This window comes from Balaenoptera ricei, chromosome 1 (assembly GCF_028023285.1).
Source record: "Balaenoptera ricei isolate mBalRic1 chromosome 1, mBalRic1.hap2, whole genome shotgun sequence".
NCBI classification, from domain to species: domain Eukaryota; kingdom Metazoa; phylum Chordata; class Mammalia; order Artiodactyla; family Balaenopteridae; genus Balaenoptera; species Balaenoptera ricei.
Window position 1 is genome coordinate 22,307,834 of NC_082639.1, and position 16,484 is coordinate 22,324,317.

At 37.5% G+C, this 16,484-nt stretch overlaps 1 protein-coding gene across 12 annotated transcripts in view; it reads left to right on the forward strand.

Moving 5' to 3' along the window:
* PHACTR4 (phosphatase and actin regulator 4) overlaps positions 1–16,484 on the forward strand; it is a 149,657-nt gene that overhangs the window by 99,797 nt on the left and 33,376 nt on the right. For 2 of the 12 annotated variants that reach the window (XM_059916713.1, XM_059916722.1), the window contains exon 1: positions 4,534–4,805. The exons of the other annotated variants lie outside the window; for them this stretch is intronic. In XM_059916713.1, coding sequence (XP_059772696.1) covers positions 4,760–4,805 — 46 coding nt within the window. In that variant the 5' untranslated portion in view covers positions 4,534–4,759. Of the gene's footprint in view, positions 1–4,533; positions 4,806–16,484 lie in introns of those variants that run through there. 12 annotated transcript variants of the gene reach the window in all.

Here is a 16,484-nt window from a genome sequence, read left to right on the forward strand (position 1 = left end):
ACTGGGAGTAAGAGGGATGAGTATCTGGTGGTACAGGGGCTCCCCCTTAACTTTAATCTCTGTCTTTCAGCCTGTTCTTCCGGCTAGTTCACATGGAGTAGAAGTGCTTTCTGCTGAGGATCTTGAGCCTAGCAGTCGTGATTATATGAGGGTTTATGTAAACATTCACTTGACACAATTGTCTTCTTTGAAAGTTATTACGACTTGCAAAGCAGTAAATTCTCAAAAACCATCATAAGCATGCCATTTTTTCACACAGAATTGAGAGTTTCACAGTAGTTCTCAAGATTGTTTGGAATGATATACTAGTCTGTGGTCTTGACATTTCTTCCAGCCTTCGTCTGTGGCACTTTTCGCCTTAACTGTCTTTTGCTACCAGATTCTGTGAGCAAAGCTTAAAGTTGAGGAATGCTGTTTCTTCCCTTGTCCTCAAGGTTAATAAATACTTTTTGCATGTCCACCATGCACTGAGTCGTGCCAGGCACTAAGGGCTTAAGTGTAAACACATCATGGTTCCTGCCCAGCAGAGAAGTCGGAAGATCATTGCAGTTTAGGGTGATAATCCGGCACCATCAGTCATGATCAGCTCTTTACCTCTCCAGTCTTATCTCTTGCTGCCCTTACCTTTTTCTCACCTCTGTTATTCCTTCTGTGACTGACTCTCTCAGATTTTAGAAGTCACTTAATTCAAGATATTTTCTCTCATTTCTCAGGAGAAAGCTAGATGCCCGCAGCCCCATCAATATGTGTTTGCGTAGCACCTAGGTACTTATCATGCTCTATTGTCGATCCTACTTATTTGAACTGTAATCACCTTAAGGACGAAAACTATTCTTTTTAGTTCCAGCGCATTGCTGGGCACATAATCAGTGACCAGGAAATCTTTGTCTGAATTCTGCTTGAGTGACTAAGAAAAGGCTCTTAATAGTGGAAGCAACATTTGAGCCAATTCTTAAAGGATGGGTAGGAGTTCCCTAGATGGATCTGGGAAAGAAATTCCAGGCCAAGGGAGTGGTTTGTACAAATAGATGAGACAATGAAGAGTTTACAAGTGACTAGCAAGGCATTCTAATTTCCACATGGAATATGAGACATAAGTTATTAATTGTAGGATGTTATCTCCTATTCAGAGCCAGCCAGACTAGATTAGAGTTACATGGTGGAATAAAGAATAGAAAGCTGCTCCCACCCTCAATTATATATAAAGAAGTTGAAAATTAGTCTTTTACTTGAATATGTATCTGTGTGACCTGTTAATAATTTCTGTTGGTCAGCCTTTCCTAGAGGAAAGTGACTCTCTTCCCAACCTCTCACTAGAGCTCACCTCCTTGAGACATCTCAAACTTAAAGTGGTATGCTGAATTAAGCTGAGGGAGATGTAATTGAAATAGCGAAGAGCTTACTCTCCTAGGTAAGCCAATTTATATTGGTACCTCAGCATAAAAGTACATTTAAATGGAAGCATTATACTTTTGTGATTGATCTTGTAAACTGTTTATTGACAATATAAAACATGTTCTCACCTTAGTGTCTGATGTGCTGGCCAACAAAAAGTTTTGGAATTGTAAGTGTCACTAAAGGTTTTGAATGTTCAGCAGTGTTTGTTTAGAAACAGTTCTTCGATAAAATGAGACTGGTCGGGGGCTTCAATTGCTATCTAAATCTAAGCTGTAACTTAGATTCCTTTGCATATTAAACTTTATAAGGCCTTTTTTGCTCTTTCCCTAAATAAAATAGGAAGAGATTCACAAATTTTAATCAGTTACTTGCCCCATTCCTTGAGGCAATAAGCTGTGGAAGAAAAGGACTCTAAAAAGAGAGTATCTTATTAGGTGACACTTAAGAGAGAGTTGTCTACTTCTTATAAAGTTGAAGTGAGAGTTACCTTTGCATTTCTAAACTGTAGTGCATGGAAAACTAGAATGAACATAAGGCCTTATTGTTAAATTTTAAAGCCATCAGTGGGCCAATACTTTCCCCTCTCCCTGCTTGTCTGCTTTTGTCAGCACAAAGTAAATATTGATTGTTAAAATGAAACTGAAACATGTTGGTTAGGGAACATGTGTTGGTTTGGTCCATAGGCGACAGAATTAGAATCTCTGAGAGATTTGTCATTGTTGTAGAGTGTGAACTTCCCTGGGAAATGAATATATCTTTAGGAAATAAATATTGCCTTGGCCATTTATACAAGAGCCAAAGTGAGTCCTGGAGTTAGAATCAGGAGACTTGGGTTTTAGTCCTGTCTCTGAGCAAAGCATTTAACCTCTTGAACCCTCAATTTCCTTCTTCTGTAAAGAATAGGAGATTGAGCCAAATGATCACGAAGAATCCCTTTTCTAATCTTTGAGTTTATTGCTGCTTTCAAATACCCAAGATCAGCAGTGAGCCAAGTCAAGTTGGACATTTAAATTTGGCAGGTGGTAAACAGCAGCCATATGAGGATCCTTAAATCTATCTGTTCTACTCTTGTATAATTCTGTCAACATGAACTAGATTCTATAATACTGTTTCTGGGCTCTGTGTGTGTGTGTGTATGTGTATGTGTGTTTAATGTGCCTGGTTTGAACTAATTCATGATAATACACACATCTGGGCTGTTCCATCTGCTTAATGTTTCTGTGCACCAACCTGATTGTGTTCAGACTTCCTCCCTGGACTGCTTCTTCCAGTTTGCTCTCTGGATTCATGGTACAGAAATGTCATCCTCTTCCGTTTCTGACTAAGCTCCTTGTAATGACTGGGTTTTCTGCCATGTACCATTGTCTGGCTGCCCCTGACCTGCCCTCTCCTTTTTTGACTTTTTTTTTTTTACTGTAACAGCTGTGATAGGTATTGCTTGCATTTACTGAGAGCTTTCCATGTGCCAGGCACATTACAAAGTGCTTTATTTCTGTTCATGTCATTTAATGCCTTGTACCGGTAAGTATTGTTATGCCCACTTTACAAATGAGGAAACTGAGGCTCAGGGAGGTGAAATAACTTGCCTAGTGTTAACACCTAGTCATAGATCTGGAATTAAAATTTTAGTCTGCCTCCAAAGCTCATCTTCTTAAACGATATGCTGTATTGTCTGCATGATGATGATAACTACAGTATGCTGAGCACCTACTAGGTGCTGGGCAATGCATTTGCCACCTTTTGCTTCCCCATTTTACAGTAGTGGGTGGTGCTCTTGCACATGATCTGCTTTTAGGCTAATAAATATAAGGGCCAGCTTAGAAGGAATTTGACATTCTTAGAGTGGAACATTCTTTTAATGTAAAGTTTTGCTGTTTTTTTCCTTTTATTCTTTCCTATTTTAATGGTCAATATCATAATTTTTTTTACTACTACCAGTACTAACAACTGAGTTTTGCCCAAGTGTGCACTTTTTTTTTTCTTACTGATGCCTTAGCATTGTCGTTTTCTTATTCCTTACCTTCGCTATTTTTTTAACCAAAAGCAGATAATAGAGATAAGATAATGGGGAAAAAGGAACAGGTGCTAAGGAAAGGCAAAGGAAAAATCCAGATACTAGAAATCTTTCCAGAATCTCAGTTTGGAGAACAAAGTTTTAAACTAATAGCTCGGTTTTAGGGGTAGCTGTCATTTGTTAATGGAATATTAGGGTTTTGACAAACACAGGATTTGACCTCAGTAGCCTTATTCTCATCTGATAATAGGGTGAATAATATATTCTTCACAATGCCTGTTTATTTGTGCTGATAATTAAAGGACATAGACAGTATAAAACTCCTTAATATAGTGCTCAAAATTGTTAGTTCCCCCTTTACCTTCAGATGTTAAATTCATCAAGCTATATCCTTAATATTTATCTATATGGCTGTATATAAATTAGTTATAGCTGAATAAAAAAGAAAAATCAGCATGCAGGCTGGCCCTTCCATTGCTGCATGTGGTTAGCTAATACTGCCTATGTATTATATGCAGCATGTAGGGCCACTCCCTATAGTTTTGTATTCCTCAAGATCATTATTGAACTTTAGCAGAAAGAGAAATATTGCATAATACCTTACAAATATTTATTTCAAGTTTACTATTTTAGTAAGCAAAATTTTCAGAAATATTTCTTTTTATTTTTAGAAAAGGTATATTTAATTCTAAAATATTGTTCCTAATGTTATTAATTCCCAGTACACAGATCTCATTCTGCTCTGAGTATGCCACTCACAGGTACAAAATACAGTTTTAGAGCAAGCAGTGAAATGTCAGAATGGTCTGATTTTGAGTTAAGCCTGTATCTAAAATGTACCTTTGAATGGACTTCTGCTCCCATCAGCCTGCTTACGCATAACCCTGATGTTTTTTGTGTGATTAAATTTACAAATTCTTTCGTAGACTCTTGAGCAGCCTCCCTTTCTTTGTGACTATGAGTCTGGAAAGTTGTAACCCAGCTCAGTGTCAGAAAAAGTAGGTGTGGACTTTGAGGGCTGTACCACTCAGCAGCTAGAATGTGGTTGGCAGTCTCCTCCCCTTCCTGCACTTGAGCTCTTCACAGTGTGCACTCTGGAATGACAGGCATTCCTATGTGAAGAGAGCCAGCGTGAAGACATATTTGTGAGAAACACCAGTGCCTTGTCCGGGATACAGGGAAACAGAAACTCCTGCAGATGAACTGACTTCCTGCCATTTCCTGACGTCTGGCGGTGACACTGAGAGAGGAGTGCATGTCCCCTCCTTATGTGGATTTATCGTTTAAGAAAAGTTCGCTTTGATCGGGGACAATTTGTTGTTGTGAGACACATCAGACAACATAATCATGGGGCAAGCTGACATCTCCAGACCGGTAAATCCAGATGGAGTTGGTGAGTAATAGAAGGCAAAGAAACAAAATCTTGACAGAGGCAAGGCAGATCTGTTGGTGAAGTTGACTATTTTATAGGAATTTGAATGTGAGGATTTTGATTTTTTAACTTTGGGATGTTTATCACTTTGTGAAGAATAAATGAAAAAATAAGTTAATTTTTCATTCAGTTATATTAATTTACCACTCATAGTTGCGTTTTACTGGATCCTTTTGGACTTTTTAACGATAATATTGCTAGTAAACCATCTGTTAACTTCTTGCCCTTGCAGAACATAAGTGCTACAGGAACTCATGTTTAGAAATCAGTGGTGTTTTACTGCTCTTTTGCAGGACTTGGGCAGCTGATATATACATGTGGTATAGAATTAGAATTGTTGACTTCTATAAACAGGACCTGTTTTGTTTTGTTTTGTTTTGTTGGCTGCGGCATGCGGGATCTTAGTTCCCCGACCAGTTCCACCAGGCCCCCTGAAGTGAAGCACAGAGTCCTAACCACTGGACCACCAGGCAATTCCCGACAGGACCATTTTTGAGATTTGACTTAATTTTTTTAGACTCAGTTATACATTTTCCAAATAAGTCTCAGGCTTTTTCCATTGTGCTGGTGTTTCCGTTTCTCATAAGGCAATACTTGGTGTAAACATTTCTGAAGGCAGTGCTTTGCAGTTGAAGTGTTATTGTCTCAGAGATAGCTGGAGACCAGGCTGATAAGTGTAGCCGGAGTTTCAAAGCATATAAGTGAAATGGAAGTCCACTGTCACTAAAAAGACTCATTTTCCCAACCTTGTGCAGTTTTGTATAAAATGAAGATGGAAAGGTGGGAAAGATAGATTTAAGTGGATATTCATTAAAGGCTTCCTAAATATAAACAAAGTGGGGGAAAGCCTGTGAATCATTTCTTGACATTATACTTTTTTTTTTTTTTAAGATTTATACCTTCTTATACCTTCTCTCTGTTTATGAAGCAGCAGAAAACATGTTCAGTCCCAGGATGCTTTTTTTTCCCCCAGAAATGAAAAATGTTAGTGAGTTTAAAGAAAACCATAAAATGTGGGAACACAGGTAACACGCCCAAATGTGTCTCATGATTTAATGTAATTTCATTTCTAAAAGTGTGTTTTCCCCTGAGAACTTGCCAGATGAAATTCCTACAAAGTACTTTTTATGTTTTATTGATACTGAGGCACATGGATCGCAAAGTGAGTCATTGAGCCACAGATTTTTAAGACTGAAATCAGAACTTGACTTACTTTACTTTGATCACCAGGGCTGAGTCCATATCAATTCAGTAGCTCAGTTGTTTTGTTTTTTTTCCCTTAATGAAATCGTTTACATTGTGTTGGCCGAAAAATTAGTACGATGTTACGGGAAAACCCGAATGAACTTTTTGGCCAACCCAATGGCTAGAAAAGGGTATAGAGGAAAATATAAAGGACCCTCTGGGGCCTCTACTCAGCTTAAGAGATGAAATTAAAAACAGAGTTATATCCCACCCCACCCCTCTCTCTATGCCTACATTCCCTTATGATGGCATTTTGCTTGTTTGCTCCCAGAGGTAACCATTCTCCTGAATTTGGTAAATTCCCTTTTGGGCCACTAAATTCTCCTGTGGTTTCTACTACAAAGGTGGTTCTACGTTAACAAGTCAGGATGTAAATCATGCTAGGCATTTATCTATGAGATGGAAATGAAAGGTCTTTGAAAAGCAAGAAATGGGTAAGCAGGTACAACGTACTAATGAGTGGTGATATTTATGAAGAATGCCCATTTAACATCTATATACTAGACAAAAAATTTCATCTCAACAGATAAAGTTTCAAATTTTTTCTGCCGATTAAAAAAAAGTAGGACTCATCATTCATCAATTTTTCTTTCTACCAATAACCCTAATAAAAGTCCTGTGAAGTGGGGAGTTCCCTGGTGGCCTAGTGGTTAGGATTCTGGGCTTCCACTGCCACGTCTCAGGTTCAATCCCTGGTCTGGGAACTGAGATCCCGCAAGCCGTGCAGCGTGGCCAAAAAAAAAAAAAAAGATTTACTGAGATAAAACTTTCAAATAATACTTTGTAGTTCTCAGTCAACATAAAAAGCTGTTTCTGTGTTCACTAGAATCCTTTACTATGTATCATATTAAAACAAACAGCTAAAAAAAAAAAAACAGCTAATTTAGCACATGTCCTTAAATTAGGCACAAGACCAAAGATATTTATTTATTTATTTAGCTGAGCCGGGTCTTAGTTGCAGCACACGGGATCTTTAGTTGCAGCATGAGAACCCTCAGTTGCGGCATGCATGTGGGATCTAGTTCCCTGACCAGGGATCGAATCCAGCCCCCTGCATTGGGAGCATGGAGTCTTAGCCACTGGACCACCAGAGAAGTCCCAAGAATTTTAGTGAACTCTACCCAACCATTTAGGCTGGAACTTTCCTTCTCTCTCTACCTTTCCATTCCCCCTCTCTAGCTCTTCCCCCCCCCCCCCATCATATACCTTTCACTTAATAATTAACCTCTTTTTTCCCCACTCTTCCTTTGTATAAGAATATATTGCTTTAAAAAATGTCATATTGTAATACAGGAGTTCCCAATCCCCGGGCCGCATACCGGTATCCCCATCACTCATATTACTGCCTGAACCATCCCCCACGCACCCCCCCATCCATGGAAAAATTGTCTTCCACGAAACTGGTCCCTGGTGGCAAAAAGGTTGGGGACCACTGTTGTAATATTTCCTCTTTCCTTCATTCCTTTTCCGTCAGTATTCGATTCATTTTACTCTGAAATTTGTTGTTATGTGTTCTCCCACGTGAGAATAGGAGTGGTTTTGGGAAAGGTGCTTTAGAAATAATTTTGTTATTTGGAGGCAAAGTTAGTAAGGAGATTGCTGGATGAATAAATTTTAATATAGCTATAGAACAGTATTAACATAGAAACAAATAATAGATGGATTAATTAAAAATAAACTTCTTCATGAGACTTGAAAGAAGAACACTTGGCATTATTTGGTCACCAGAATTATCAGAGACATTTCTCATACCTATCTAGATCTAAAAATAAATGCTTCTGAGAAAGAAGGAACAGGTATACTTTCTTCATATAATCCAGGAATCAAGAGAAAGTGTTAGGACTCTGTCATGAACTCCTTAAAGGATTTTCTGTTGAATACCAATCAAAAATTATTATTCCTTCTTTCTGCTTCAGTAGATTTTCTGAATGGCCTATTGTCACAACAGTGTATTCCCTCTTTCTACTTGCAAGTTAATTTTGATAGGTTTAAAGTTTTTTTCCATGAGAGAATATATTTTCTGGCACCTCACCTTAAAACCTTTCTCTCAACTTAGAACTTTTATCAAAAAAGTATACATATCAAATTGCCAGAGTAAAGCAGCATCACTTCTTGACGCAGTTACGGTCGAAGATCTATTTTCCCAGAGCTGGAACCTCAGACCTAATTGTACCTGCAGGTACAGAGAGAGACCTTCTCCCTGGCTATCTTCTTGAGTGCTTTGCCCAGTTCTATTTCCCAAAGGTCAGAACTATGCAGTATTTCCAAGGGAAGTTATGGGCCTGCTCTAGACAAAGCCTGCTTTTGTTCATTAGTGGCAGGTTTTGCTTTCTGTAATTTTGTTGCAGTTTTCTAAAACAGTTTTTTAAATTCAATAATAATCCTCTTTCAGAAGGCAAAAATGAGTATAAGTACAATAGTGTAAGTACCATAAATTAGTGTTCTCCATTTACAGAGTTCTAATGCTGTTAAAATGATTGTATAAAAGCAATATCTGTTTCAAGCTAGATGGGCATAAAAGATAATTAAACAGAACCATTAGATTATAAAAGTAATTGGCCACAATATATTTAAGTCAAACCATTATGCTGTATACCTTAAACTTAAAAAAAAAAAGATAATTGGTACCTCTTGATAATGGAGTATGTATCTTGTTGTACAAAGCTATGTATTTTTAAGTTTCGGACAATAACTGATTATTAAAAGTTTTGGGGCTAAAATGAGAGAATTTTATACACTTTAAATCTACACATTTTTTAAGACCCAACAAGGTATAAGAAATAAGTGTGGAACTAAGACAGTCCCAGTAATTTTGTTGCTTATTACTAAGCCTAGTGAAGGGGAGTGGGTAGTGAAGGCTATCTTGAAAACTAAGTTATCTGTCAACTACAATTGCCTGTGCCTTACCTTGCCTTCCATCGTGAATGACTAATTGGTTGTAAATCAGATTCTCAAATGAACTAAGTTTACCGGTTAACCCTGTTTTATCCCTTATGTCTAGCAAGTAATGTAGGTATAACATGTATCTGTAGCAAATAGTTTATCTGAAGATGAAAAGTGCTAAGTAATTTTTTTAAAATACTATACATTTATTTTAAAATCACCTCAGAAATTCATCTGGAACAACTAAACTTGAACTAAAAAACATTGAATTAAATGTTGACCAGGAAAAAAACTGAGGGTTGAAGAAAGAAACTGCTAGAACTCTGCATAATATGTGATATAAGAAACAAGCCTCTGAAATGTGAGGTGCTACAACTTGGAGGAGGGAGTAAGTAGTTTAAACACCGGGGCATAGTGTCAGGGTACTTCTCAAACTGGAAACTCCAAACTGTAATTAGTTATCTTCCTCTCCTAACCTCCACCCCCTACAAAAAACACCAAGACCTCCAACTCTGTGACTTGCTTTCCTAGTGGCCTGTGGCTGCATGACTTCTTTGGAACACACAATCCTAAAACTATAGCCAGCATTCTACACCCTGTTTTCTGGCAAACAAAGGGAAACAAGGAGGGAAAAGCCACCTTGTTTTGGTTCTCATGGAAAACAGAAAGGGACCATAAGGACATTTTAAATTCCATACTGAGTTTAAATAGAAACAATGTGGTATCCAAATGTGACTCCAAGCCTGTATTTCTTCTGTCAAATTGGAAATGGGGGCTTCCCTGGTGGCGCAGTGGTTAAGAATCAGCCTGCCAGTGCAGGGGACACGGGTTTGAGCCCTGGTCCGGGAAGATCCCACAACTAAGCCTGTTCACCACAACTCCTGAGCCTGCGCTCTAGAGCTGCAAGCCACAACTACTGAGCCTGCATGCCACAACTACTGAAGCCGTGTGCCTAGAGCCTGTACTCTGCAACAAGAGAAGCCACCGCAAGGAGAAGCCCGCACACTGCAACGAAGAGTAGCCCCCGCTTGCCGCAACTAGAGAAAGCCCGCGCGCAGCAACAAAGACCCAGTGCAGCCAAAAATTAATTAATTAATTAATTAATTTTTAAAAATTGGAAATGGGAGGGAGATGGTCATAAAATCAGAATTGTTGAGAACAAATATTTGGTTGATGTGCAAATTTGCTTATGAACAGTTTCAAATTCACTTCCCTAAGCCCTTTATTTATGAGTGCAGAAACAATATTTGAGGTGTAATTGTATCATTAAAAATAAAAAAGATGGTTTCTCAATACCTGAGTATACTTTTTCTTGTATAATTTATTCATCCATCAGTTTTTCTTTCTATTGGAGTTTTCTAAGTGATGCAATTGAATTTTCTTAAAGTCAGACAAAAATTCACAGTAAGAAGCCTGAATAGTTTCAATGGATCCAAGAATGCTATGGAGATTAGTGGCTTCAATTAGATCTAATCAGCCACTGCTATCAAGAATTTATGCATACTTTAAAACCCTTTATTCCACAGCTGAAAAGTTTACACCTGGTGAATTTAGATTACTGTTAAATTTGGTCTCTAGCTCCTTTAGCACAAGATTGTACTCACGGTGAACAAGGGTGGTATTCTTAAAAGAATGCAGGACTAGAAACTGTTGTTTGGGTGATCCAAATCTACTTACTTAAACATGTGTCACTACTCCAAGAAAATGTCCTTGAATAGTTTAATTTGCTTAATACTTCAGACTGATTTTTATGTAGGAAATAATTCTTTTTTTTTTTTTAATTTATTTTTGGCTGCATTGGGTCTTCGTTGCTGAGCGCGAGCTTTCTCTAGTTGTGGCGAGCGGGGTCTTCTCTTCGTTGCAGTGCATGGGCTTCTCACTGCGGTGGCTTCTCTTGTCACGAAGCATGGGCTCTAGGCACACGGGCTTCAGTAGTTGTGTCACGCGGGCTCAGTAGCTGTGCCTTGCGGGCTCTAGAGCGCAGGCTCAGTAGTTGTGGCGCACGGGCTTAGTCGCTCCACGGCATGTGGGATCTTCCTGGACCAGGGCTCGAACCTGTGTCCTCTGCATTGGCAGGTGGATTCTTAACCACTGTGCCACCAGAGAAGCCCAGAAATAATTCATTTTTATAGGAACCTAATGTTTAGAAAGAATTGTTTTCTTTTGTGTACTTATATATATGCTGGACTTTGTTTATTAACTGTAATGATTTGAAAGCTCCCACTTTCAAAGTAAATTTGTTTTTATTCCAATTATAAAAGCCATACGTGTTCACTGTAAAACACACACACACACATACACACACACAAAATATAAGAACCTAGAAGAAGCACAGATATCCTGTAGTCCTATCATCAAATTATATTTACATTTTCATTTAGTTCTTTCCATTCTCCTTTTTTTTTTGAATTTTTGAATTTTATTTTATTTATTTTTTTATACAGCAGGTTCTTATTAGTTATCTATTTTATACATATTAGTGTATATATGTCAATCCCAATCTCCCAATTCATCCCACCACCAACACCCCACCCCCCTGCCCACCACTTTCCCCCCTTGGTGTCCATACGTTTGTTCTCTACATCTGTGTCTCTTTTTCTGCCCTGGAAACTGGTTCATCTATACCATTTTTCTAGGTTCCACATATATGCGTTAATATACGATATTTGTTTTTCTGACTTACTTCACTCTATATGACAGTCTCTAGATCCATCCACGTCTCTACAAATGACCCAGTTTCGTTCCTTTTTATGTCTGAGTAATATTCCATTGTATATATGTACCACATCTTCTTTATCCATTCATCTGTCGATGGGCATTTAGGTTGCTTGCATGACCTGGCTATTGTAAATAGTGCTGCAATGAACATTGGGGTGCATGTGTCTTTGAATTATGGTCTTCTCAGGGTATATGCCCAGTAGTGGGATTGCTGGGTCATATGGTAATTCTATTCTTAGTTTTTTAAGGAACTTCCATACTGTTCTCCATAGTGGCTGTATCACTTTACATTCCAACCAACAGTGCAAGAGGGTTCCCTTTTCTCCACACCCTCTCCAGCATTTGTTGTTTGTAGATTTTCTTATGATGCCCATTCTAACTGGTGTGAAGTGATGCCTCATTGTAGTTTTGATTTGCAGTTCTCTAATAATTAGTGATGTTGAGCAGCTTTTCATGTGCTTCTTGGCCATCTGTATGTCATCTTTGGAGAAATGTCTATTTAGGTCTTCTGCCCATTTTTTGATTGGGTTGTTTGTTCTTTTAATATCAAGCTGCATGAGCTGTTTATATATTTTGGAGATTAATCCTTTGACCGTTGATTCATTTGCAAATATTTTCTCCCATTCTGAGGGTTGTCTTTTCGTCTTGTTTGTAGTTTCCTTTGCTTTGCAAAAGCTTTTAAGTTTCATTAGGTCCCATTTGTTTATTTTTGTTTCTATTTCCATAACTCTAGGAGGTGGATCAAAAAAGATCTTGCTTTGATTTATGTCAAAGAGTGTTCTTCCTATGTTTTCCTCTAAGAATTTTATAATGTCCAGTCTTACGTTTAGGTCTCTAACCCATTTTGAGCTTATTTTTGTGTATGGTGTTAAGGAGTATCCTAATTTCATTCTTTTACATGTAGCTGTCCAGTTTTCCCAGCACCACTTATTGAAGAGATTGTCTCTTCTCCATTGTATATCTTTGCCTCCTTTGTCATAGATTAGTTGACCATAGGTACGTGGGTTTATCTCTGGACTTTCTATCCTGTTCCATTGATCTATATTTCTGTTTTTGTGCCAGTACCACATTGTCTTGATTACTGTAGCTTTGTGGTATAGTCTGAAGTCAGGGAGTCTGATTCCTCCAGCTCCGTTTTTTTCCCTCAAGACTACTTGGGCTATTCGAGGTCTTTTGTCTCTCCATACAAATTTTAAGATTTTTTGTTCTAGTTCTGTAAAAAATGCCACTGGTAATTTGATAGGGATTGCATTGAATCTGTAGATTGCTTTGGGTAGTATAGTCATTTTCACAATATTGATTCTTCCAATCCAAGAACATGGTATATCTCTCCATCTGTTTGTGTCATCTTTGATTTCTTTCATCAGTGTCTTATAGTTTTCTGAGTACAGGTCTTTTACCTCCTTAGGTAGGTTTATTCCTAGGTATTTTATTCTTTTTGTTGCAATGGTGAATGGGATTGTTTCCTTAATTTTTCTTTCTGATCTTTCATTGTTAGTATATAGGAATGCAAGAGATTTCTGTGCATTAATTTTGTATCCTGCTACTTTACCAAATTCATTGATTAGCTCTAGTAGCTTTCTGGTGGCATCTTTAGGATTCTCTATGTATAGTATCATGTCATCTGCAAACAGTGACAGTTTGACTTCTTCTTTTCCAATTTGTATTCCTTTTATTTCTTTTTCTTCTCTGATTGCCGTGGCTAGGACTTCCAAAACTATGTTGAATAATAGTTGCGAGAGTGGACATCCTTGTCTCGTTCCTGATCTTAGAGGAAATGCTTTCAGTTTTTCACCATTGTGAATGATGTTAGCTGTGGGTTTGTCATATATGGCCTTTATTATGTTGAGGTAGGTTCCCTTTGTGCCCAGTCTCTGGAGAGTTTTTAATCATAAATGGGTGTTGAATTTTGTCAAAAGCTTTTTCTGCATCTATTGAGATGATCATATGGTTTTTCTTCTTAAATGTGTTAATATGGTGTATCACATTGATTGATTCATGTATATTGAAGAATCCTTGCATCCCTGCGATAAATCCCACTTGATCATGGTGTATGGTCCTTTTAATGTGTTGTTGGATTCTGTTTGCTAGTGTTTTGTTGAGGACTTTTGCATCTATATTCATCAGTGATATTGGTCTGTAATTTTCTTTTTTTGTAGTATCTTTTTCTGGTTTTAGTATCAGGGTGATGGTGACCTCATAGAATGAGTTTGGGAGTGTTCCTTCCTCTGCAATTTTTTAGAAGACTTTGAGAAGGATGGGTGTTAACTCTTCTCTAAATGTTTGATAGAATTCACCTGTGAAGCCATCTGGTCCTGGACTTTTGTTTGTTGGAAGATTTTTAATTACAGTTTCAATTTCATTACTTGTGATTGGTCTGTTCATATTTTCTATTTCTTCCTGGTTCAGTCTTGGAAGGTTATACCTTTCTAAGAATTTGTCTGTTTCTTCCAGGTTGTCCATTTTATTGGCATAGAGTTGCTTGTAGTAGTCTCTTAGGATGCTTGGTATTTCTGAAGTGTCCATTGTAACTTCTCCTTTTTCATTTCTAATTTTACTGATTTGAGTCCTCTCCCTGCTTTTCTTGATGAGTCTGGCTAAAGGTTTATCAATTTTGTTTATCTTCTCAAAGAACCAGACTTTAGTTTTATTCACTTTGCTATATTGTTTTCTTTGTTTCTATTTCATTTATTTCTGCTCTGATCTTTATGATTTCTTTCCTTCTACTAACTTTGGGTTTTGTTTGTTCTTCTATCTCTAGTTCCTTTAGGTGTAAGGTTAGATTGTTTATTTGAGAGTTTTCTTGTTTCTTGAGGTAGGTTTGTATTGCTATAAACTTCCCTCTTAGAACCGCTTTTGCTGCATCCCATAGGTTTTGGATCGTCATGTTTTCATTGTCATTTGTCTCTAGGTATTTTTTGATTTCCTCTTTGATTTCTTCAGTGATCTCTTGCTTATTTAGTAACGTATTGTTTAGCCTCCATGTGTTTGTGTTTTTTACTTTTTTTCCCCTGTAATTGATTTCTGATCTCATAGCATTGTGGTCAGAAAAGGTGCTTGATATGATTTCAATTTTCTTAAATTTACCAAGGCTTGATTCGTGACCCAAGATGTGATCTGTCCTGGAGAATATTCCGTGTGCACTTGAGAAGAAAATGTAATCTGCTCTTTTTGGATGGAATGTCCTATAAATATCGATTAAATCTATCTGGTCTATGGTGTCATTTAAAACTTGTGTTTCCTTATTAATTTTCTGTCTGGATGATCTGTCCATTGGTGTAAGTGAAGTGTTAAAGTCCCCCACTATTATTCTGTTACTGTCGATTTCCTCTTTTCTAGCTGTTAGCAGTTGCCTTGTGTATTGAGGTGCTCCTATGTTGTGTGCATATATATTTATAATTATTATATCTTCTTCTTGGATTGATCCCTTGATCATTATGTTGTGTCCTTCCTTGTCTCTTGTAACATTCTTTATTTTAAAGTCTGTTTTATCTGATATGAGTATTGCTACTCCAGCTTTCTTTTGATTTCCATTTGCATGGAATATCTTTTTCCATCCCCTCACTTTCAGTCTGTATGTGTCCCTAGATCAGAAGTGGGTCTCTTGTAGACAGCATATATATGGGTCTTGTTTTTGTATCCATTCAGCGAGCCTGTGTCTTTTGGTTGGAGCATTTAATCCATTCACGTTTAAGGTAATTATTGATATGTATGTTCCTATTACCATTTTCTTAATGTTATGGGTTTGTTTTTGTAGGTCCTTTTCTTCTCTTGTGTTTCCCCCTTAGAGAAGTTCCTTTAGCATTTGTTGTAGAGCTGGTTTGGTGGTGCTGAATTCTCTTAGCTTTTGCTTGTCTGTAAAACTTTTGATTTCTCTGTCGAATCTGAATGATATCCTTGCTGGGTAGAGTAATCTTGGTTGTAGGTTCTTAACTTTCATCACTTTAAATATATCGTACCACTCTCTTCTGGTTTATAGAGTTTCTGCTGAGAAATCAGCTGTTAACCTTATGGGAGTTCCCTTGTATGTTATTTGTCGTTTTTCCCTTGCTGCTTTTAATAATTTTTCTTTGACTTTAATTTTTGTCAATTTGATTACTGTGTGTCTTGGCGTGTTTCTCCTTGGGTTTATCCTGCCTGGGACTCTCTGCACTTCCTGGACTTGGGTGGCTATTTCCTTTCCCATGTTAGGGAAGTTTTCGACTATAATCTCTTCACATATTTTCTCAGGTCCTTTCTCTCATCTCCTTCTGGGACACCTATAATGCGAATGTTGTTAAGTTTAATATTGTCCCAGAGGTCTCTTAGGCTGTCTTCATTTCTTTTCTTTCTTTTTTCTTTATTCTATTCCACAGCAGTGAATTCCACCATTCTGTCTTCCAGGTCACTTATCCGTTCTTCTGCCTCAGTTATTTTGCTATTGATTCCTTCTAGTGTATTTTTCATTTCAGTTATTGTATTGTTCATCTCTGTTTGTTTGTTCCTTAATTTTCTAGGTGTTTGTTCTTTAATTCTTCTAGGTCTTTGTTAAACATTTCTTGCATCTTCTCGATCTTTGCCTCCATTCTTTATCCGAGGTCCTGGATCATCTTCACTATCATTATTCTGAATTCTTTTTCTGGAAAGTTGCCTATCTCCCCTTCATTTAGTTGTTTTTCTGGGGTTTTATGTTGTTCCGTCATCTGGTACAAAGTCCTCTGCCTTTTCATTTTGTCTAACTTTCTGTGAATATCCCATTCTCCTTTTTAATGTATATTATAGTTTTGGTAATGCAGTGCATGTAACTTCCTACTC